At 47.3% G+C, this 24,408-nt stretch overlaps 1 protein-coding gene across 1 annotated transcript in view; it reads right to left on the bottom strand.

Annotated features, from left to right (window-relative positions):
- Positions 1-928: 928 nt before the first annotated feature.
- LOC135389174 (dual oxidase 2-like) overlaps positions 929-24,408 on the bottom strand; it is a 34,752-nt gene continuing 11,272 nt past the window's right edge. The window contains exons 4-30 of the mRNA XM_064619228.1: positions 18,354-18,515; positions 18,122-18,300; positions 17,857-18,061; positions 17,533-17,738; positions 17,034-17,094; positions 16,885-16,981; positions 16,726-16,825; positions 16,571-16,667; positions 16,326-16,513; positions 13,760-13,932; positions 13,573-13,694; positions 11,982-12,191; positions 11,162-11,266; positions 10,896-11,101; positions 4,918-5,103; positions 4,642-4,864; positions 4,488-4,581; positions 4,257-4,432; positions 4,121-4,208; positions 3,864-4,060; positions 3,575-3,805; positions 3,424-3,517; positions 3,283-3,332; positions 2,949-3,230; positions 2,661-2,890; positions 2,292-2,606; positions 929-1,830 (exon numbers count right to left, since the gene is read on the bottom strand). Of these exons, the coding sequence (XP_064475298.1) occupies positions 1,579-1,830; positions 2,292-2,606; positions 2,661-2,890; positions 2,949-3,230; positions 3,283-3,332; positions 3,424-3,517; positions 3,575-3,805; positions 3,864-4,060; positions 4,121-4,208; positions 4,257-4,432; positions 4,488-4,581; positions 4,642-4,864; positions 4,918-5,103; positions 10,896-11,101; positions 11,162-11,266; positions 11,982-12,191; positions 13,573-13,694; positions 13,760-13,932; positions 16,326-16,513; positions 16,571-16,667; positions 16,726-16,825; positions 16,885-16,981; positions 17,034-17,094; positions 17,533-17,738; positions 17,857-18,061; positions 18,122-18,300; positions 18,354-18,515 (4,529 nt within the window). The 3' untranslated portion in view covers positions 929-1,578. The remainder of the gene's footprint in view (positions 1,831-2,291; positions 2,607-2,660; positions 2,891-2,948; positions 3,231-3,282; positions 3,333-3,423; positions 3,518-3,574; positions 3,806-3,863; positions 4,061-4,120; positions 4,209-4,256; positions 4,433-4,487; positions 4,582-4,641; positions 4,865-4,917; positions 5,104-10,895; positions 11,102-11,161; positions 11,267-11,981; positions 12,192-13,572; positions 13,695-13,759; positions 13,933-16,325; positions 16,514-16,570; positions 16,668-16,725; positions 16,826-16,884; positions 16,982-17,033; positions 17,095-17,532; positions 17,739-17,856; positions 18,062-18,121; positions 18,301-18,353; positions 18,516-24,408) is intronic.

The following is a 24,408-nucleotide window of genomic DNA, read 5'->3' as shown; positions in this document are numbered from 1 at the left end:
GCGTCTCTGGTCGAAAATGAAGAGCATCCCATTTCTCCCATGTTTGGAGTTACGAAATTACCACCTAGTAACCACTATTTGCCGAGTTCACGCTGGTGGAGAGAAAACGATCGCGTCATTGGCGGTACTGTTGTCGTTTTCCAAAGCATTCTTCCCAGGCTGTAAGGATTATACGCAAGGTTCCAAATGTGGCCATTTAATCAGTTTTGTTCGTGGTTCTCTAACGGGTGCCCCTCGATAGTGATGGTTATTCCCAGATAATTGCATTCTTCTGTTGGAGCTGTGTGTTGTCCTTGTATCGTGAATTTTGCACCCTTTAGGTCTCCCTTGTTCATTGTCATCCAAAGAGTTTTTGTTGTATTGAATTTAAATCCATCTTTTCAAGCTTTCTCAGTGCATATATTGGAGACATTCTTCTGATGGGGTTATTAGTACGATAACATCTGCCAGCTATGTCACGCTGGTTTCCACTTGGCGGCCATCAATTGTTAATTTTTTCAAGCTGATTCCGTTTGCTTCATGCTGTAGCCTTAGTAGCAGGTTGTTTACGTAGATGTTAAACAATGTTGGAGCCGAACTTGACCTGGGCTGGATTTGGTTTGTATTTTCCTAGTTGGTATAGGCTGTCTCCGATTCTTCGTAAAGCATTTCGAGCACTTGGTCTTCCAGTACAAATCCTATCCGTTGTAGTTTTCTGAACATAATTTCGTGGTCCACAGCATCGTACGCTTATGCTAGCTAGCGCCAAATTTCATAGCGCAGTGGTTATTGCCATGTGCTACGACGCATTGCCGGATTAAATTTTGACACGTAGCAGTCGAATACAACTCAAAATGAGACGTTGATAACGTTGTAAGCAATAAACTGCAAACTACAAAACGAACAGCTAGCAACAACACGTCTTATCAGTGACTGAAACATCTCCAAGTGATCGTGAGCTGCCGTAAGATCTCTTTCGGTATCCAAAAGGATGCCGTTTGGACTCCGTGGGCATTTATTCGTCGCTTATTAGCACGTATGCTTTTTGCAACTGTACTGGTGAATGAGACAGTCAACACCCGGTACAGTTGGCATCGCTGTTAGCATTTTTCACCAATACCTTGGCGATCTCTTCGACGCTTTTCAAAGTAAATATCAAAGGATTCCGCGTAGACGTCTCAACTCTCTTTGTAGATGGTAGTGTCCAGGCAGTACTGCTATATGTGGTTGTCTTTCTAGAAGTCCGTCTTTTGGTCCAGTATTTGAGCTTGGACAGTTTCGGCTTCGTAGCAAGCGTTATTACGGAGTGAGTCGTCTTGTTGTGAACAATTCCTACGGTACGATGTGGCGTTGTAGATATGAGAGCGGATGACGTCGACCCGTAAATATCGAACGTCTTCATAACGTACATGTAACCGCTGACTGCCGCTGTCACAGAGGTGAACACGAGAATAAAGCCATTCACCATCCGCCCTCTCTTGCTAGTCAGTAAGCTGCTAGACACACGCTTCCCCATATCTGTTCTTCCATAGCTGATGTTAATGTCGATGGCGCTAGATTCCTCAACAATAATGTCGTTTATTCGTTTCAAGCAACAATTCAGAAGTTTTCAAAGTGATGGTCAAAAATGGGCCCTTCCTTCTTGTTGAGTTGCTCGCATGCAGCCTCGACGCTCTTGGTCATTGGAAGAGGACCACAGCTGAAGACACCCACCCTTGTCACATTGGGGTGTTCCAGTTGGAGTGAGTCGAGAAAGCGCTTCACATCAGGCCTCCCGAAGTGGGTAACTGCCTTGAGGCCCGTGAAGAGACTCTTGTTGGATATCTTCTGGAAGTGCCGTTCGCAGATGTACTGCAAGAGAGATGAAAAATAATCTCAAACTAGTGCTCCCTTGCGCGGTCGCCGCGTGCTTCAGCAGGGGCTTCACGTCAAATCCTGTTAGGAGTGCCCAAATTTTCATTTCAAATGTAGTTTTTCAGAGATTATCCTTTGATTTTGAGCACAAAAGCGAACGAAATTCCATTTTTTTGTCACCTTTTGAAAATTTCAAAGTCCTGCTGATTAAGTACTACAAGTCTACCAGCGACGACAGATAATTCCTCGCGATTTTCAATATGTATGAGGAATTCCCTGGAGTTTGTTGAAAGAACCAAGATATTTGCGTTGCCAAGATTGATTATGTATTATTTTCTCTCCCATGGGTACGGACAGCCCGGGTTGGTCATCGTTGCACAACCAAAAAAGAAAAATCTCGCGGTTACTTTTAATTTCAGAGGCTAACTTTGTCGTCGGAACTTTAGTGGCTTTCTTACCAACATAGTGGTTCTCAAGTCAAACTTCTGGTAGAATTGTGTGATGAAAATGTGAACGGAGACCAGATTCTTCTGGTCCTTGGCTTCCACTTCCCTGATGATGTCTGTCATCCACTCAAACTGCTTCTGAGTGCGTGTGATCCAGATGAAATAGACTTTTTTGCAGGACAGTTTGGCGTTCGTTGATGCTTTGTAGGCAATGTCCTTCAGGATAGACGCAAAAGGCGTCACTCCGATGCCTCCCCCGACGAGGACAGACACCGGGAAACGAAACCAATCCTGATGGCCACCGCCATACGGCCCATCAAGGTAGATCTGGAATACAAGTTATTTATTCTTCCACTGTATATAATATATAGGAAAAAGTACCTTCGGGTAGGGCTTCTCTGGCAAACCACTTGGGTCGTAGATTCTGCGCAGGTTGATAGTCCAGGGGCCCAGAGCTCTAACGTGTACACTGAGGTTGTCCTCGTGCGGGGCAGAAGATAATGTGAACGGGTGATATTCCGAGCCATTCAGGCCAAGACACGCGATTCGAACCCATTGTCCGCTTCGGTACTCAAAGTTTTGAGGGCGCTTCAGTTGCAGCATAGTCACATCTGTGGGATTGAATAGAGGCTACTCCGGCCTGCCACTCATTGCGTTCTCATATCATACCTGATGGAAGATGTTCAGCCTTCATGACCGATATCTCGATTTTCTTTCTGCTCAGTGAGACGAGGCGATCGAGGACAAAGAGAAGCAAAGGACCGAGCAAGAAATAGTAGAGGATAGGGTTCTGCACGAGGCGGCCTAAACCGTGAAGCACCATGAGGATGTAGAAAGCTGGATACAAATTGTGTGTGTTCCAGAAGGCATTGAAAACGTGTCTTCGTGCGTAGGGTATCGCAAACACATACATCACTACCAGAAGCATCAGCAAAAGCACACCCGTCAGACCTGAAAAAAAAAAATCCTCTCAAAGTCAAAGTCACCATTAAGTGATTCTTACCTGTGATTGTACCAAAGCACCAATAATGAAACTTCGGCAATTCATCCGTTCTGAAATGAGAGAAATGTGAATAAAGTAAGAGCAGCGGTGAAATAGAAATCGCTGGGTGCAACAAATCCCACTGGCATCGCAGTTACGTACGCGTGGTAATATTCCCGGAAGAGACAAGTCAGGTCGTCCGCTGTTTGCGTCGAGATGTGGTAGAAATTGAGGGCATGGCCAACACTGTGAATGACTGCAAAAAGCACCCTTCATGTGATGAGGTTACACAGAGAAACGTTAATCTTCTTACTGGAGAAGAATCCAGCCCAAATGGCGATGTAGAGATGCATGGAAATAGAAGAGTCAAATGGAATGTAGCGGTGAAGAAACGTTTCTCGTAGGAATGTGATACTGTTGCGACACATGGTAAGCAGTAGTGTGGCGTAGGCAAACATCTGACCACTGGCAGCACCACGGGTGATGGTGACACCGTAGCCCGCGATTCGGCGAAGTCCGCCATGTTCCCGCTCCACCGAGTAATCTATACAAAGGAGATGTTTCGCTATAGAGGAATTAACACTTTCTCCAAAGGAACTTACAGTATGCTCTCTCGGCGAAGATGCCCATGAGAACAAGTGTGTAGATCGTGAGCCAGAAAATATGAAGACGGTTGTTTTCCACAACTCTGCGGAGCACAGTCATGTATTTCTCGAACGTGCTTTGGTCGTATGTGGCCCGTAAGAGTTCCACGTGGAGATAACTGCTTTTCTGATGGCCCTTATGATCCCCGAAGTAGCTGAGCAAGAAATATTCCACATGAATCATCGAGAACATTTCATTTCTTCAAACTATTTACCTGTAAGCTCGAACCAAAGTGTTCTGTGCCTTGTAGACGACACTGTTACGACTCACAGCGGCAGGGGGCGCTCCGGCGAACGAGGATACTGAAAATGACTTGTTCGTTACTGATATTCGTGCCATCTAATACTTACTGTCGAGGTTGAGCTGGGTGTAGCCTAACTGATCTTTATAACTGGACAGTAGGTGTTGGAAATCTTGAAGAGTAATGGTCTGTTTTTGTGAGAGCCCCGCCTCCCGAAACATGGAGCTGATCAAGTCGGTGAGTTTCTCTTGAGAAAGGCTTTGATTAGCCAACTCCAAGAGTGACCTGCATCGTTTTTACTCATCTTTTTAGCGGATCTCAAACAACACGCTTTGCATACTTTATCATTCCAGCAAATTCTTCTCTGGTCAGCTTCCCGGAATGATCGATGTCGTACATGTCGAACATGAGTTTCATTTTATCCTCCGCAGAACCTTATGATGACAAAAATTGTTCTAAGAACGTTTCACTAGGAGAAAACATGGGTTAAGCACCTTTCGCAAAAATAATCATCATATCAAGAAACTCCCTGAAGGAGATATAGCCGTTGTTATCGCGGTCTACCAAGACAAACATCTGCTGCACGAAGGTGGAATCGGGGTGCACTGCCAACGCGGAGGCGAATTCAAATGGCGTCAGCTCGAGATGGACGATTTCACGTGCTTCAACAGCATCCAATGCCAGAAGCTCCCTCTGGTCATGCTCGATGCCAAATGCCTGCAATTTTTGTCCCACTTGCAAATCAAAGAGAATATGGCTCCGTTACTCACTTGAGCAAAGACTACGCGAAAGAATTTGTCCAACTGCTTTTGACGGTATTCAAAGGTGACGGCCCCACGACGCAACGTGTCCACTTCCATTTCCATTCGTTCTCGGCCGACACCGACGCTGGCCAGAAATTTCTCCACTATTTCCACTACGTTCTCCAGCTCTGCCTTCGTGTCCAACTTGAGTACCTAGGAGTAGGAACGGACCATTTGCTCGGGTGTCCCATGAGAACCTTTTCTATAGGAACAAAATCAAGTGAGATCCAGAGAGGAAATCACTTGGCCATACTTGGGTAAGAATATTCAAGGTGCTACGGAAACGGCTGTGATGACAACAGCACGAAAGAAAAACGCAATTCTAGGCATCACAAATTCATCTTTTTCGTGCTTTGGGCTCTACGAATGCGGAAAGGCGTGGATGAAAGACTACTTGTGTCAACTTTTATTCATCTTTCTTCAACAAGGGCTGTCGGAAGCAAAATAAACGACTCGTTCCATGATACTTGTATATAGAATTCGAAATCCTCCACCCGTTTCATCCAAATGACGCTATATTGATAGGATCTAAAATCAATCCCAAGCTCGTTATTTTTGTCAAAAGCGCCCTCTCAAACAATAAATGAACGGCCAGGTCTCGTAAGCAACACCTTGCACAAGCCTTGTTTGTTTCTGCTGCCCGAAAGTCGTTTAAGCAATTTTTGAGGAATGAAGCGAGTTAGAGACGTTTATACCAAAACATGCACTAACGCCAAGATAGGCATCTATAGGACTCTAGACAGATTCAAGTCATCAAGGTTGTTTCGCCATTCGTGCTCTTGTGTCAAAAAGGCACCATAAGCAGCGAAGGAAAAATATAGAAATTTCCCTAAAATCTGGGGGCCAATGATGACCGAAGATAGCAACAACGTGGAGGGTCCTGGTACGGTTTCGTACAGAAGATATGGAATGCGATATTTGTAATTATGTATCTATCATTTCTCGCTGGTACCGAACACTTGTGAGAAGCAGTTTAACGTGGATGAGTAGCGCTTTTTGGCCCGGGGTAGGGTCCTGCACTCAACGCAGGGAAACATCCCACATCATTATCATCATCCATTCATCTATGTTGTTGTGTTCTTGCTTTCATCAATTCAGCCACGCGTGGCGAGCGCTGCAGAATGTCCGCTTTCGAAACGCTGTGAACGAGCGTGAATGCCTCGAACCCAGCTCTCGTAGCGGCGGCCATTCGGAAACACTCTTGCATGCTCATTCCTAAAAATAGGTTTTACTTTAAATAAATACAAAACTACTTAGAATACACTCATACAGACCACATGGTGAAGAACGGAACCCGAGAAAGGGACAGAGGAGCGCCCTTTTGGCCAACAGACCACTTCGCATTAATTAGGCTACTTCGCATCATTAAACTCGTAAGATTGTCAAGTAAAGGCAGCATTTCTCTACCTAAAGTGGCCATAACACACTATTCCAATTTATATCACGGGGTTTTTCGCAATATTTCGACAAAAATTTGACAGTCGAAAATCAATCTCTGGGCTACGTTTGCGGAACTGTTGGCTTCGTCCAATACCCTTACTCCTGTGCAAGAAGAAAAGAATGCACGCTACAATCACACCTTTCGCCTTTATCAACGTGTCTATCATCAGCCACTGATAATGACGGGCTGTGCGACATCGATCGGAATAAGACTGTCTTGTTCCTCTCCGCCTCGATAAAGGTGGAGTCAACAGTTGAGCAAATTTCACAGGGAATGCTTCGCCCAGCGACTGATTTTCGGCTGTCGCATTTTTGTAGAAATCCTCTAAAAACACGTGAGTTTGAGTGGAATAGATTGAATGGCGTAGATGCGGGCTAGCTGGTGGATAAACTCCATGATAAAGGCCGATGGGCAAACCTTGGGCAAGACCTTCACTCTAAGAACTGAACTTAACCGCATAGCACGCTCTGCGCCAACCATCGCCACGAATGATAGGGTTATCGCTTCTGAGAGAGGGAGGTGTACGCCTTTTTGTGTCAGTTTGGATATATGATAATTGACACAAAAAGGCGTACGTCTTCCTCTCTCTTCGATTCAGAAGCTATAACCCTATCATTGGTGGCGATGATTGGCGCACTACGTGCTATGAGGTGAAGTTCTGTTTTTAGAGTGTACGCTTCGGAATTCAGGAAGGATATATTTATTAGAACAAAGGGAAAAAAGGAAAAGGTCAGCCAAACGGGACACCGGCTAGCTATTCCGCAAAGAAAAAATAAAGGAAGAATAAAATAAATAAAAAGAATTACGAAATCAAGGATAAACTAACGAACGGTGAAAGAAGGATGAGATGGATTAAAGAAAGAAGATGTGGTTAATGCGTTGAGGGTGAGAGCGGGGCACTGAAGAATGACAGGCTGTTCATGAGACCTGTATCGCTCAAGAAAGACTGCTTTGGTGACAGACCGCTGTTTGGGATGTCGTACTGGGCCGAGCGGAGTGGCCAGAGAAACAGCTCGAGTAGGCGTCGTCTGAGCGTGACTCAAGGGGTGTCGAATCTATGACAATCGAGGAGAAGATGTTGAATATCAGCTTCAACAGAGCAAGTGGGGCATTTGGGCGAGTGGAGAAGACCCATTTTTGCAGAGATGGCGACATTAAGTCGTAGTCGGTGTAGAATGGACGCTTCTTGACGCGAGCAGTGGTGTAGACCGGAGATGATCGTTCAGTCGGACAGCGTCCTTTTGAAACTGCCGAGTGCCGCTGTGGCGGAGTCGCTGTTCTGTAACCGACATGCTGAGGCTGAAAGTGGTAGTAAACAGTTATTGAATGTGATGTCCCCATGTGCCCGATGTGCTAATGCGTCTGCGCGGGTGTTTCCGTGCAGGTCGGTGTGCCATTGGAAACACAGGCTATGACCCGAGGATAGAAGTCGGTTGTTTGTTGCGACTATCATGGTGGCCGACGATTGTTCTGGTACAATAATTTGCCAGAACTTCTAGCGTCGCCTTACTGTCCGTGAACACAGTCCAAGCGCCAGGCGCTGATCTCGCAATGTGGTTCAACGCGGTCACTATATGTTGAAGAGCTCGGACTCGGTAGATGACGTCTCGTAGGGGAGTTTGTGCGTCATTTCAAAGTTTTCATGCCGGATATAAAAGGCTGCTGTTGAGCTGAGCTGAGGTGCTCCAGCGTAGGTTGATAAGCAACAAAGGGAGGTACCGAGTTTTTCTTCAGAAGACCAAGAATGTGGTCACATACAGGAGGCCTGCGAAGAGTCCACATTGGCGTGGTATATAGGAACGCACTGATGGTGTGGTACACTTTCAGGCGGTCAACGGCAATACCAAAACTAGAGTCCAGACAGTCAATATTGATGAGCCGAAGATAATGATAGGGGTGCTGTGTGAGGTACCGCGCCTGTGTCCGGAGTAGCGATTAGCGATTATGGGTTTAATAGCACAAAGGCGGCAAAGGCCAAAGAGCGTCATAACTATGGTGAGTGTGTGAGACGTGAGGATGAAAGAGAGAGAGAGGAGGATGACGATAACAAGTGAGTGTGGCATATCTACAAGTATGAGCGATGAGATGATCCAGGATGAGAGATTTACATGATGAGTTAGGTGACAAAGGCTAAAAGCGGAGCAATGCTGAACATCTACATCTGACTAAGTAACCGGCACATGGTCAAACATTATCAAACGGCACAAGAGGAATGTCACCCAGTAGAAGGGCTGGGTGGAGTGGGACATATCTGTAGAAAGCGGTGAAATACTGTTGGTGTTCGAAGTGAGGGCAGGATGCCAGTACGTGCAAGACAGTCAAGCTGTCACCACAGTGCACGCAAACTGGCGGATCCTGACCTCTGAGTAGGCGGTGATGCGTGAGCCATGTGTGCCCAATCCTCAATCTAGCGTAAATAACTTGGGAGGATCTGTTGATGTGTTCAGTCGGGGGGAAAACGTGTGACGCGTAACTTGTTCCATGTCCCACTCCACTGTGCGAGACAGCTCTCTTTAATACTGGCGGGATATCTTGGTAGGGTAGTCCTAGAGTTGACTCCGCTTGTGCCAACGCTCGGCTCGTTCATTCAAAGTTGAGTTGCAATCGCCCGTACTCGCTTGACGAGGTGATTCTTGCCGTCAGAGCATGAAAGCAGCGCACGCACAGAGCTTAGCGAATCGGAGTAAATAACTGAGTTTTGAAGGTCATTTTGTTGAATGTGCTGCAGAGCCAGGAGAATCGCATAAAGCTCTGCGGTGAAAACTGTGGCGTTCGTGTTTAAGCATGCCATCATAATAGAATCACCTTCAAGTGCAACGGCCGGAGTGTTTCCACGTCTCGTAGGACGCCTGCTTCTGACAGGACAGAGTAGGTCTCTGTCGTTCTGGGAACTCCCAAACTGGGAGGCTTCGGGCCTGAATATTGAGAAGCCCATATGGGCTCCGGATGAGCTGAGGCCGTGTAGAATAGGCAGGCTGTACCGCAGTGTGCCCAGAATCAACGCTGTATGTGCACGTGACGGAGGTCAGTGCATGAGGGGCCCCACGATGATCCAGCAATGCAACGTAGAGCGTTTACAAAACCGCTGGTTTTGGTGGTTATTGTCTTTACGTGCCGGGACCGCGTCGTGCCTCTGTCTAATGTCACGCCAATACTTGCAATGGGGCACAAAGTCCAGCGGTGGTCCTCTGACGAACAATGGATACTTTTGGAATGAGCGAATGTCATAGCAACTGTCTTAACAGGGGAGACCGATAAGCCTCGGTCGGCAAGGTATTCTACAATAGAATCCAAGACGCATTGTAACCTGCGTTGGACAGAGTCTCGACGGATGGCAGAGGTCCATATGCAGATGTCGTCGTCGTAGAGAGTGGGCGGGAAAGCGAATCCATTAACATTAAAGAGCTCAATACACTTCCCTGTGGATGGAGCGGTGTCAGATAGAAAGTCCTGGATCCATTAGACTGCGCAACATCCTACTTCAGCCTCTTGTAGCGTGGCGACGATGGCGCTGTGCAACACGTTGTCATAAGCTTTCTCTACGTCGAGAAAAACTGTATCGGTGAGGTTTGCTTCAGCCTTCGCTGGTTGCACTTGAGCGACGAGATTGAGTACGTTGTGAATTGCTGAACGTCTTTGACGAAAGCCTGCCATGACCTCAGGAAAAAAGCTTTCCAGGTGGAAGCGGCGGAAAACCATGCACCATGTTCCATTGTCTTCGCAACGCAGCTTGTGAGGGCGGTCGGGCGAAAGGAATCATTATTACCTGTCTGGTTTCAGAAGAGGAACGACCATTGCAGTTTTCCATCCGCGTGGAACTTCACCTGTACGCCAGGTTCTGTTAAAGAGCCTCAAGAGGAGCATAAGGGGAGATTCCGGAGGGCTTTGTACGTCAGCTCCAGGCGAAGTGTGCTGGGGGAATTCCTCAGTACAGATTCAAGCTCAACAAGCGAGAAAGGTACGTCCAAGGCAGGGTCTGAAGAGGAATTCAGCACGATAGGGATATCACGTGCAGAAGACAGTGCAGAGGCTGAGAGCGTGGTGTGCAGTACTCCTCAGCGATCTGCAGAACTGAGCTCCCGGAAGCTAGTGATAAGGATATGAATGAGGAATGGGTGCCGCTGAGCAACCGGAGCAGAAAGCCCCCTGGGCACGGTCCAAATACGAGACATCGGTGATGCAGCCAAGACCCGCCAGCGGTCGCGCGCCAACTTACGTATAGGACCCAGAAGGCAATTCAAGGAAGAAAAGGCTTGGCAATGTTTCGAGTTAATTATGTAAATTAATTAATACACGAATGCAACCGGGCTCAATCTGTGGCAAAAGTCTTTATGAGTGTATATATAGCTTTATAATTTTGTTAAACCTATTTTGAGGAATTTAGTTCTGATGGAACACCCTGTATAGACCTGACACGCTTTAGCATTTAAAAATAAAAGATGAAAAGTGCCTCTTTTGTTGCGGGTCAGAGGAAATGTGTATTGGGGAGAAGGGAACCGCTCACCAGGTCATACTCTCTTGGGACTCTGAGCAAGAAGTAATGCCTCTTTTTCGAAGAGGCTACTTGTATGGTGACGGAAGGAACATTCTTAGTATCGATTCTTCTGAGAGCTGTGCCACCCACTCTGACCACAGCGATCCTCTTCTTGGCTTCTTCAAATCTGAGGTATACCTGACGGAAGCCTTGCTTTTTTCCTACCCACTCACGGGCTGCATACAAAAGAAACGTCACAGAGAAAGGGAAAGAAAGAAAGAAAGGGCAACATGTACCTAGAAGGCCCTGCTCTCCCGACTTCCTCTTGCTGAGTGATTTCCTTTCTGCAGCCACCATGCGGTTTCTCCGCACCGCCAACCAAAAGAGTAGAAAGACGCAGCCTGTTACAGACAGTTGCTTTTCTCAATATTCAAAAGCACATTCATGATGACAAGCTGCACATAATCCTCTCTTTTTCTGGCTTAATTCTTGAAAACATAATAATTAACACGTAATATTAATAAGTTCCATATTATGCCTTACAGACGCAGGGTAGGCTCGTTTAGTTCTTTTTTTTCACATACACTCAGGGATTGGACCGGACAATGTCGGCGTCGGTTAAGAGTTTTGATGAATTTGTTTCAGGGGTTCAGGACCACCTAACATCATTATAAGTCGTTGTGTCATGACCATTATTATCTTGCTTGCTACACGTGTGTCCTTTGTCATCATTGTATATAATTACTGCATTCTCATAATTTGTCATTTGTAGCTACTGTGTCACCTGCTGTGTTCCAATAATTATCTACATTGTTTCATGTCTGTTGTTGTTCTATATCATCATCATCATCATCATGTCCGTGTTTGTGATTTTTTTTCTTGTATCGATGTACCGCCACTCCTACTTGGGACCCCGGAAGGAGGCCAGTAGTATCAATAAATAATAATAATAATAATAATACTAATAGTAATTGTAAACCATTTGGTTTGGTCATGCTCTAAGCTATGCACACACGAGAAAAACAAAACCAGAAGTGTATTATTGGATAGTGAAGTTGATTGAGGGAAGGAGCCCCATAGTATCCATCGTTCAGACAAATGGGGGAGGATGCTTACCTACTATAAAGAGTGCCAGAGAGAGAAATGTGAGAGCATAAGACACTTCGCTCTCAGTGAAGTAGTCGAAGGTCTTTAGGGATGTGCAAGGCTCAACTAGGCTGCTGTTTAGGGGCGGCAGGGAATGACACGTAATAGTCTCATTTCCCCAAGTGCAGTTATACGTGTAGGTTAGTTTAGCCTTACATTCTTCTTTGAGGCCATCGTTGTCTGAAAGGATAACAACAATTTGATCCAAATACACCATGTTATATATACAGGGTGTCCCAGCTAACTGCAAACATATTTTTAAAAATATATATAACACTTTTTCCAAGATGAAATCAATTGCAATATGGCATATGCTGAAGGGCACTCCCTAGGAGGGCATTAGCAAAGTGCAAAGGCAATGTCTTAATCAACTTTCATTAATTAACTTTTTAATTATAAAAGCTACAAAGTTGTCCCAATGAGAACATCGGTTCCTTTCGGTCACCTGATATTGTAGCCGTTTTCAGAACAAAAATCCGTTCGATAGATCGCCCGCAAAAAATTCGTGAAGGAGCGCCATTTTTTCTTTATTTTGTTCATTGCGCTTCTTAGAAGACGCGTCTTTCCTTCACCCCCAATGTGAAAGGGAGAAAGAGCACACTATCGCCTCTCGCGTCCTGGAAAAAGATGAAAAGGAAACAGAAAATCCAACCCAAGATAAGACCAGTTCCGATAGAGTCACCCGATACATTTGTTTTTGTTTTGTTTCCGCAAGTTAAAGCTCATCTTCGACGCATGAGGAGGCACTGTACTCCTTTCCCCTCTCACGTTGGGGATGAAGGAAATACGCGTCTGCGAAGATGCGCAATGAACAAAACAAAGAAAAAAATGGCGTTCCTTCACGAATTTTTTGCGGGCGATCTATCGAACGGATTTTTGTTCTGAAAACGGCTACGATATCAGGTGACCGAAAGGAACAGATGTTCTCATTGGGACAACTTTGTAGCTTTTATAATTAAAAAGTTAATTAATGAAAGTTATTTAAGACATTGCCTTTGGACTTTGCTAATGCCCTCCTAGGGAGTGCCCTTCAGCATATGCTATATTGCAATTGATTTCATCTTGGAAAAAGTGTTATATATATTTAAAAAAATATATGTTTGCAGTTAGCTGGGACACCCTGTATATATATATATATATATATATATAAAAGATCCTCTCTGACCACGTTTTCTCTTTTAAATAATTGAATGCAGAATTTTTCTGAAAAGGGACCCGGCATGCTACATACACTACTCAAAATCAATTGTGACGACAGAGGTGAGGTCAGGTCCTGTTAATGGGACAGGGAGCATCCCAATGAAGGGTAGTCCTCCCTCTCCCTCCCCTGGGTGCACCGAACCGCACCTTTGATTGGATGTCGCAACAGTTGGCCAAATATACCACTGGTCCAATCAAGTCACCAAAATAAGCGTTGGTGGTAGCCAAGGTCATGATGAAGACTGGGAGGTTCGAATCCTACCACCGGCTGTTGGCACAGTTCCCCCTGAAGTCTGCCCACGACGCATACTAACCGTACGGCGCCCACAGTTGCTTCGTGGCGCAGAATAAAAAGACTTACTATCTGATGGCAGACGGAAAGGGTTCTTCTGAATGTCACCAGCTTTTATGTCTGTACCCGCCAGGAGAACGTCATAAATGGTAAGTGTTTCGATTTTCTCGATAAGCTTGTCGCTGAGCAACCTGGCAAAATGAAAAACAGTTTTACCGGCCAGAGGTTCGCGAACAGTTGGACCAAAAACGTTTACCCTCTATTCTGGAACCAGAAGCGATCGCCATCTCGAATGCGCCGGAACTGATCCTTGATGATGGTACGGAAGAGTTCTCCGGGTCTGTCTGTCGTCTCCAGGAGTCCTCCAATCCACATGTCCACGTCATCCGTCAAGTTGCCGTACAACTCTGGCATCACTTCCGTAAATAACTTTGGGAGAACGTTTAAAATAGCATTATTTTGAGCACAGTTCGTGCCCGAGGATTGCATTTGTTCGCCACCAACAAGATATAACCATGCACTCTTAGAAAAAGGGCTGGGGTAGTTACACCTTTTAAGAAGTAATAGTTGTCGCATATGTTGTGCGTAAAAGGTTGCAAAGTTCTACCTGCTACCTCACTCTCAAAATTTCAACTTGACCGCATCCACCCTTTTACACTCTTTATCAGACGCCATCTATAGGTGGGAACTGTTACCTCCTTTTTTTTTCTTAGAGTATGGGAGAAGTCCCCGCAGTAAACGTCGCTAAACTAGTGTAGCATCTAATAATATACAAGGTGTCCCACGAAATCAAGCTGTAAAAAAAGAAGGTTCATTATACGAGGATGTCACGGTATTGTCCCTAACTAATAGGGTAAAATGGGACTTCTTGAAGACGATAGCAAGTTGAGGACAGTTTGGGTTTTTCGCGTAGTATTTTCTTAGCACCAATTTTTTCTCGACCGTGACAGCAGGGTGAGCACAGTCGTTGTCTGGGCTTTCAAGTAACGTTATGACGTTCTGCACGTCGCTTTTTAGAAAGATGTCAGATGCTGTTTTGCAGATGTGGTCGAGGTAAGAGGGGCCTTTTTTTGTCTCATCTGTAACTTTCGCGAGCATTGACTTCCAATTTGCTCACTCCTCGGATAATAAAATATGACCTCACCGTTTTGATGCTGTGTCAATGCCTGTGTTTCCCTCCTGCCCAGACTTGTACGTATCTTGAGTAAGTTCTCAAAATTAGTTTAAATACTTTTTGCGGTATTTTGGTACTCTGCTCAATACTTTTTGCGACAAATATTTTTAACGTATTTAAAATACTTTTTTTCGGTATTTGCTACTCGGTACTCAAAATACTTTCCTTCCTCATCAACCACACTTCCCGCTGTGTCCAGATTTTCAGCTCACTGGGACTTAACCCTTTTTTCGAGAATTCGGGAATCTGTCATTTATCCTCCTTTAGAATACGCTGGTCCCGTCTTGTTGTCAATAGCCAACTTTGTCAGAAAATGGTTCCTATTCATATTGCCAGGTGAATCCCGGCAATTATTTCCTTGGTCACCGAAGCAATAAACACGCGCCAGAGGCTGACATACACGAGGGATTACCAAGTTTTGAGTCAGAAAATATCACCAAACATTACTTGACACAAAGACCTTGCAAAGGAAAGATCAAATTTCTTCCTTTCATTTGTAGGGCCACGTTCAGAATACGCGTTTCACTTACAACGAATACTAAAGTACTACTTTAAAGATTACGTGAAATACTTCTTAGAGTATTTAGTACTCTACTCAAATTACTTTCACTTTTGAGTATTTTATACTCTATTTTAAATACTTTTGCGCAGTATTTTGTACAAGTCTGCTCCTGGCTTACCTTTCGGCTGGCCCAAACAAAGGACAAAATATAAACCGGGCATTAATTTTTTCATGTCCTCAACTTGTCCATGGGGTGGGGTAAGTTGATGAAAATATGTAGCCTGTCATTTTTGGCTCGTACGGAATAAATATCTGGTTTAGCACCAGAGTAATTTGTGGATCATTTCTCAAAGGTTTGGGGGTTCAGTTAACAGATTATTGTAGAATTTAGGCGATTATTCTGACTGCTATTAACAAAATAGTTGAAGTGTCTTCAACATAGACCACCTTAGCCTAATTACGCAATTTTTGGTTTTGACACTACAACTTTAAATGTCAGTTGAAACACTATGCCTTCAGAAACCTGGGCTTGCGTTGTTTACAACCGAATACTAATGGCGAATTCGGGTGGTCATTTTGTGGCAACATTTTTTGCCCAAGCAGTCACGTTCGCTTGGTCAAAGCGCAGCAATTTCTCATGTTCGCGTGGCGCTTTCCAAGCGCCCGGAATTTGCCAGCTAGCACTTTTTTCGCTCGGTCTCAAAACGACCGAGCAGCAGGTTGCCCAACTATATCCGGTGTCGTCACATCCGCACTGCAACGGCATTCGCCCGCACCTTCAAATCACGTGGTTTAGCAGACGACGAAACTCGAAGACGAGCGACCGCGATGCCCCTAGCGTGATATATACAAGCGACTATAGAACCGCTCCATTCCTAGCACTCATGTTCGGGTGGGAACGGTCACGTGATCCAGCTCAGCCTCCGACCTAGCAATTTCCGAGCGCTAGGCCGTGTTGACCACCCGAATTGGCCATTATTCTGTGATTCCTTTTTGGTTTCAAAGAAAGCCCGCGGAATAAAGGCGTGAACACTTATCTCCTTCATAGCGAGGTTGGTTTTGAGATGCAGAGTTTCTGACGTTTTAATAGACGCTCTAAACTTGCTTAATTAATTAGGGGCAATATACAAAGATTGTGTAAGACACCTGAGGATTTTCCTGCATGAGGAAAGGGCTCGTCTTGTAACCCATCTCTTGAAAAGTGGTGAAGTTAACGTGGAGACCCAGGTGTTTCCTGGCAGTCTTATAGTCAGGAATGGCGTGGTCGCGTCCTCTCTGGATGTTGATGGCCATTAGGTCACGTCTCGAGAATTCCAATGGCCCAAATACACGGCCTACGCAAGAACCGAGCACCGTTGCTGACCACGCACCGTTGCTAAGAACATGTTTACCTCGAAGATCTTCTACTATAACGTTGTCCTCACGTTCCGCTGCTTGGGATGATAATCCCATCACCATGGGTTCTATTCCATCCCGCACGAGGGCTTCCTGCAATAGGACCAATCTATATCATCTGATCTCTATCCCGTGATCACGCGTGGATCACCTGTGGATTCCAGAATGAGTTACAGGTTCGAACTCCCGTCACAGTGTGTTTCTTTCCTTCCATCTCGTACTGTACTTTATTGACGTCACATTCTGTGGTCCTATAACGGCGATAAACGGTATTAGCATGACTGGGCGACCCCAGATGTAAGTCGTGCACCTTCTGTAGCCACCTGCTGTAACTAGAGTGTGTCCAAACCTCATCGCTGCTGATTGGAATTCGGTGGCGATACCTGGATCAATACTAGAGTCCCAACCTATATGAAAGCGAGGAACGTTTAAAAACGTCTCATGAAGATGCCAAGTTACCTTCGTATTTTGGAAGACTTTCTCCCAGCCACTCCGGCAGCCAATCGTTAACGATGATGTGCTGCATATGATGAGCCATCGTTGACTAAAGTGCACAAAATTGTCCTCTCCGTTACCTTGACAGCAATGCAAAAGGAACGGGTTTCATCCCGTATTCCTTTTCAAGAAGCGCGAACGTCTCCTCAACCCGCGATGATTGCGTAAATCTGTAGCTATAGGGATGTTTTCACAGAGAAAGCGTATTCCTTTTGTACTCTTGTTAAAGTAACGGCATTCCACAAGGAGAAATTCCATACCTGATGAATGGATTCCGTTACCTTGACAGCAATGCAAAAGGAACGTGTTTCATCCCGTATTCCTTCTCATCAAGGAGCGCGGTAGTCTCCTCAACCCGCGAGCATCAATCTGTAGCTAGGGATACTCCTCTTTTCAGAGAGAAGGCGTATTCCTTTTGTATTCTTGTCAAGGTAACGGCATTCCACGAGGAGAAATTCCATACCTGATGAATGGCAATGACCAGCTTGCGGGCTTCGTTGAAGATTCGTTCTTCATTCCATAATTTCAAGGAAGTCGCATTAGTGGAACCCGCTGCCTTTGTTCCGAACATGAGGCACATCTTTTCTGCAACTCTGTTGTGGAAACGGAACCAGAGAGTTCCCATGGCAAGTAGGAACGTGTTCTCGTTGCCTCGCGGGTTGCCCAGTCCTAGAAGCAAGCTTCATGTAAAACCGCATGCGAGGTACAAGGAACGACCATGCATTGGCTCCGGATGTTCTCTCTGCAATCCAAACAGCACCCTGTGTATGACATTAAAATAACTTACGGAAAAACCGGGAGACGGGCCTGAGTTGATGGAAGCGCGGAGGCGGAGGATTGGCCATAGGCAGACGTATGCTGTTCATCACAGGGAACTGACCGCCGTGAGAGGAGGCCAGTGTTCCACAATTGAAAGACCGTAGCGTATCTGCCCACGTTTTGGAAGTCCCGTACGTCAAACCTCCATCGATCCACGGCGTTATCTCGTTAATCTTACAAAAGAACAATAGTGTGCTTCCAACTCAGGTCAACACTTGAATGACTTTACGTACTTGTCTTCTCGGGTTGTTGGGAGAATTCCCTGTGTTGACGTCGTATCGGGTGCGGAGAAAAGGCATCGCCGAGACTCCCACATTGCGGAACTCGTGTCCTTCTGGAATGGGAATGTTAAAGTACTCTGGAGGACATCCCGGTCTCTGAGCGTCTAGGATTTCCTCCACTACTTGCTGTCCTAAAGAGTGACATATTGTTAAATGTGCGCTATACAAATCAGTGCTGCCTTACCGAAGAAGACCAGGAAAGCAGTTTTTCCAGTCCTGGATACCTGGCCAAATTCCCCTTTCATCGTTCTTTCGCTGACAGTGAAAGGGTTGGGACGCTTTTTCCCGCTCGGTTGATAAGAGCCATCCGAGTACTGTGGTGGCACAAGGCGGATCAAATGGCTATCTAATGTAGGAGATAAAAGAAACGAATTTCATTGAAATACTTGAGTGGTGAAGGGCGCCACATAGGATTTCTCTCCCCACTCCCTCCAAAGTGAGATCCGCCCCTGCACAACCTCCTTAGTAGTAGCTTCTATCCTCCAAACACCGAAAAAAAGTTTGACGCTTTCAGACATATGTCGGCACAGTTCCCCTGGAAGTCGGCCCAGGATGCACATTACTCCAGGGCGTAAGTCGAGACGTTGCCCACCTCTGTGACGCCGACAACGGCGAACCCATCACCACCATTACACCACCACAGTGGAACCTGGGATGCTAGACTCGTAAACGCTCAACTAAGTTCAATAGATGACGTTGAGGCAGGAGGAGCTTTGAACTCGGCCAAGTTGAACAGAAATGTCTCCCTTTCCCGGTCACTGAAGTTGGGCTTATGTCAGCAGCGATAAAGGAAAAAATAAATAAAAGGTCGACTCGTGAGCGACACCCCCAATGGCATGCGAGAAGGTAGAGGTAGATATCGTGGAGTGAAGAACGAGAAAGTGCATTAGTTGATCGAATGCCTTCACAGCAGTGTGGCGCTTGAGACAAGTTGCCTCTCCCCACTGCAGTCACTGTTGAAGATTGCCCACACTAGCAACCTTCCCGAACCGTACATCACTCAACCAGCTAGACCACCAGCAACGGGGTAGAGTATCGCCCCAGCCGTCATCCCGTAATAGCGTCCTGAATAAACTGCACTGGTGCGCACTGAACGTCCTCGATTAAAGGATTGCGCCCGTTCAGTGCAGCACTGAGTTGCCCCGAAGGCCCGAACCCACACGGAGAAAACCGCTCGAGCGCCAGAGTGCAATCCTAAGAAGCACCGCGATTGCCGGAAGCATGGCGGAATGCGGAAGCGGCAAGTAGCCAGGTGTAGCCAGGTAAGCAGCAGCAGACAACCGTCGTCAGCATGGCATTCGATCGGTGCCGCTCGCTACGTGTCGCGCAGCCTCCGAGCCACAACGAGCACAGATCTCTAGGTGGCGCACGATGTATTCACCATATCCACCAGTGCGGTGCAGTTTCATATTCGATAATGCCTCCGCCCAGGGCACCGCCAGTGTAGAGCACCTCGCACCACGGTGGCTTCGGGGCAATTTCGGTGCAAGTTTATCGAGGACGATGTCAGATACAGTGTGAACACAGTGTCACAGAAGTTGTCACAGAGTGTCAAGTAGGTTCGAAGCGGTAAGGAAGTCCACAAGAGTGCGCAATCCTGTCACCTGGTGATGGGCAGGCCAGCAGCCTAGAACCCCCCCAACGGAGAAAGGGCGATTGTCGAGGCGGGCTAGTGCCGCCTCAAGGGAAAGACGAGGCGCTCTGTATCGAGGGCAGGCCTCGATAACATGCTCTGTGTCCTCCAATACCTCGCACTAAGAACAATTCGGTGAGGAAACCATCCCATGTTTAAAGAGGAGGCGGATGGCACATTGAGACGGAGCCGGTGAATGATGTAAGTAACGGCCGGGGGGAGCGCTGGGGGCATTAAAAACTGGGTCCGGATCCACCTTGTGCAGTAGTGAGGAAACTGGGACGCATCGACGCCAGTGTTCCCCGCTCAGACGCTTCACTACTGTGTTTATCATGCTCTTTGCATCCCCTCTTTTGAAGTAGACGGGGTGCGTGCGAACGCCACGCGCTAGATGGGCACGCCTGGCGGCTGCATCCGCAGCCTGATTTCCGGGGACACCGCATTGGCCAGGGACCCACTGCAACTGGATGTCATGTCCCCGTGATACGGCAGAGGTGTACACTTCAAGGACGTCATGCACCATTGGAGACAGACATCCCGATCCTGTAGAGTAGAGAATGACTTGTAGGGGGGCTTTGGAGTCCGTGTAGATGGATTAGTGAGCTGGGGAGGGAGAGGATGCAATGAAGACAAGCGCCATACAAATCACGTGTAGTTCCGCCGCCGCCGACGTGCGACACAACTGCGGCGTCACATAGGCGCAAGCAGAGCCGGAACGCGTCGTTGATGCGTCGGTGAAAACCCGAATCTTCCCTCTGTCGCTGTCAAGTACGGCCAAGGTGAGCTGCAGTAGAACAACCGTCGACGCTGATTTCTTCGAGGACACTCCAGGTACGTCGACACGGACAGGGGATGTGGGCAGGTCCCAGAGTGGGACAGGGTGCCTCGGTAGAGGTTTATGCTTGGGGATGATGCTTTGGTGGGCAAGAACGGTTTGGCTGTACCCAGACGCTGGACGACGAATCAAAGCGCGCACTAAGGGGTGTCGATGGTGGCAAGTTGCCAGTCTCATATACAGGGTGTGTGCAGAAAAACGTGACCCGCATTTTTACGTGTAACTCGTTGTCTACTTACCCGGGAACTTCCGGTGGCGTACGATGGCGTATTTATGCGTGCGAAAGCTACAAAAAAATCCTGGAAACCATACTCAGAGTAAAAAAATAAACATAGCGTGAAAACATGGGCTTCCATGCATTGGAATAGGGCGGTCATCACAGTATGGTCATCACAGCATGGTTATGCATTTCGGTCTCAGGAGAGTTATGTGCAGGCACCGCTAGGGGTACTGCCGATGAGCATCCATGTGGGACATCGTTTCGATTTATGCACCGATAGCGGTACTTGAACACAACTCTCCTACGTCCAACATGTTGCCCTATTCCGATGCACGGATGCCGACGTTTTCGTTGCTCCGTTTATTTTTTAAGCTGAGTATGGCTTCCACAATTTTTCTTAAGATTTCGCACGCATAAATGCGCCATCGTGCGCCACCGGAAGTTCGTTAGTTAGGTAGACAACAAGCTATGTGCTGTTATGACTCGTTCTTCATAGATCAACAACTTGTCAACCATTTGTCAACTAGCCATTTTGGGCATCTCGCCGGGCTCGGGCAGCCATCTTAGCTCATCTTCAAGCTGCCCATTCTTTGAGGATTTGCGAGCCTAACCAAGGTCGTCTTCTGAGAACCAACTCCGCGTCGGCCTGGTTTCCCCGACCAGCGGCTACTTAAGCGGCCATGTGTGGCCCACTTTTCGTCACTTTCACTCTTGCTGTACAGTATGTAAAATACACGTTCACTTTCGTCCTGCTTTTGGCTGTTGTCTACATTCCTGCCTGGGTGTTTGGGACCGGCGACGCTACCAACTGGAGGGTTCGCAACAGTGCCTAAATGCGGATCATGTTTTTCTGCACACACCCTGTAGTGGCTAGGAGACTGATCGAGCCTCATAGTGGGTACAGGTGGCTCCTTGGCTTCCGCGAAGACAAGAGCAGTCGATGTGGACTTGTGGACGCCGAGGCACGTCTTGATGTTCTTCGCATGAATGGTCTCCAACAGTTGCTCAGATGTGGGACAGAGACGATGCAGTAGGTAAGCCAACACCTGGCGGTACCGTTGAAGACCAAAAGAGCCCTAGAAGTGAGCCCCCACCGGATACCACAGACATAGCGCAGAACATTCAGTCGAGAGTCTGCTCTGTCTTTCAAGCAGCGAACTTCTGCTCTCCACGATAAGCGGCGGTCGAGGATAAGACCAAGAAACCGGTGGTGCGTAAAGCGCCTCAGTGGGTGCCAACTTATGTAGAGCTCAAGGTTTCTCAAATGGCGGCGTGTGAAGGGCAAAAACACAGTCTTTCCATGGGACAGGTCCTCAGCCAGGAAGGAGGCTACAATGTCCAGCGCACTTTGCAGGCGGCGTTGTAGTGCTGGCCACTGCTTTCCAGAGGACCAGATATAAATATCGTCAGCGTACATGCTAACATTGACGCCCCGTGGCAGGAAAGAGGGTAGTGCGGCCATGACAACGTTGAACCGGGCTAAGGACGCTTCCCTGCGGGACACCGGCTGCTGTACCGTGACGAAGGGTTTCGCCTTCTGAGGTATTCACGTATACGGACCTGCCTCGCAGGAAGTCAGAGATCCACCTAAGGGCTCTCCTCGTGACTTCCATGATAAAAAGCCCATGAAGCACGTGACTGTGACTTGTGGTGTCACAGGCTCGCTTGACATCCAGAAAAACGGCAACCGTCAGGAGGCCGTCAGCACAAGCCTGTTCCACGTGGGATACCACATTAATCACGCAGTCCATCGTGCTACGTCCCCGTCTAAAGCCAGCCTCCGCTGGACCCAGAAGGCTTCGGGATTCCAGGAACCAGTCGAGGCGGTTCAGGATTAGCCTTTCAACAAGTTTGCAGAGACAACCAGTGAGGCTGATGGGCCAAAACGATGCCAGTTCTCTTGGTGACTTTCCTGGTTTCAACACCGGGATTACGCGGGCAGTCTTCCACATGTCAGGCACGACTCCGTCCTTTCAAGATTCATTTATGAGACACAGCAATTTACCAAGCGTCTCCGGTCCCAAACAAAGTAAGGCCTGGTATGAGATCACGTCGGGTCCTGGCGACGAGCCTTTCTTTGTGACAGAAATTGCAGACAGTAGTTCGTTGAAAGAGAAATCTAGGTCCATCAGAGGTTCGCGAGCACCGCAATGGAAGTCGACTACCTTGAGAGCATCTTCGGCAGACTGCTTGTGAGCGTCACCTAAGGAGGCACAGGATGAGCGAGTGAGGAGACGGCAGAAATCGTCGCCAACGGTTAATTCCGGTACGTCCTGATGAAGCGCCAGTGCTCGGAAGGGCGTCTCCTGTGCAACAGCAGGGCAGCTCAGGATCTTGATCACCTCCCAAATTCTTGAGGTCGGCGTATAAGGGGAAAGGGAGGAACAGAACGTCCTCCAGGTCTTTCGACCAAGGCGTTGAAGGTGTTTGCGTATAAGGCATCGTAATTTACAGACGTCATTCTAGTCTCGAGGACATCCAGTTCTGCGGAACCGTCACTCTGCTCGACGTCGTATTACTCTGAGCCGCTCAAATTCAATATCGACAAAGGAGTGCGATGTGATGTGAATAAAGAAAAAAATGGGGTGAGTGGCTACCCCAGTACACTTAATACCGAAAGTTGAAACAGATGATGAGATGATGAAAACACAAGGGGGTGATGTCCAGAGAAGAACAGAGATGATAATGGAGTTCAACATGTAGTTCAAGAGCTGCGACCAAGTGAGAAACAAAGGACTGCGTTGGCGGTACAGATATTTGTTTGCTTGCCATAGAGAGGCTGGACACCAAAGCGTGTGTAAAATCTTGCAGGTTTCCGGACGACGGGGCCAATTCTTCTGCCCGTGACTTAAAAACTTGCCAATTTATAAGCCTCCTTTTGTTCGGAAGACCTTGGCAGGTGGTCACTACCCATGGTATCCAAAGCAGGCATCCAGTGAGTGCAGTGTTGGGGCTAGTGCTGCAGAGCAGAAAGTGACAGTACGACGGCCTTTGAAAAAAAGTCGGGGAACCGTAATTCAAAAGAATGGCACCAGAAGTCTCTAGGCACTGCTGTAGGAGGCAACCCCGCGCATCCTCGTGTTGGCTTGGCTTCCCCACACGTTGCCATGGGCATTCAAGTCATCACACACGATGAAATGTTGAGGAAGAAATGGAAAACACGACGCGTTCTTCGATGCGTACTGAGGGAGCGATGTAAACGCAAGCAATAGCCGGGACAACAGTTGCCTCATGAATTACCCTTAGGCTTTACTCGACACCCTGTATGTAGCACCTGCAATTCAGTGCTTCAAATGCAAGAGATTTCGTCACATTGCTAAGACTTGTCGTGGCCGTCAACGTTGCAAAATTTGTGCCGGGGAGCATGATTTCAAGGCCTGTACTGCACGTCGCGAGCCGAGATGTGTAAACTGCGATGGTCGTCACACTTCCACGTACGGGGCCTGCGCTGTTGCTAGAGCCGCCCACGCCGCCCATGCCTGGAGAGTACGGCACGACAGATCGCGTATACATAGCGAAGCTCCTCCGAATCCTGAATTCGTGAAGGCAGC

Source organism: Ornithodoros turicata, chromosome 3 (assembly GCF_037126465.1).
Source record: "Ornithodoros turicata isolate Travis chromosome 3, ASM3712646v1, whole genome shotgun sequence".
Lineage (NCBI taxonomy): Eukaryota > Metazoa > Arthropoda > Arachnida > Ixodida > Argasidae > Ornithodoros > Ornithodoros turicata.
This window is presented reverse-complemented; position numbering and strand designations above follow the sequence as displayed.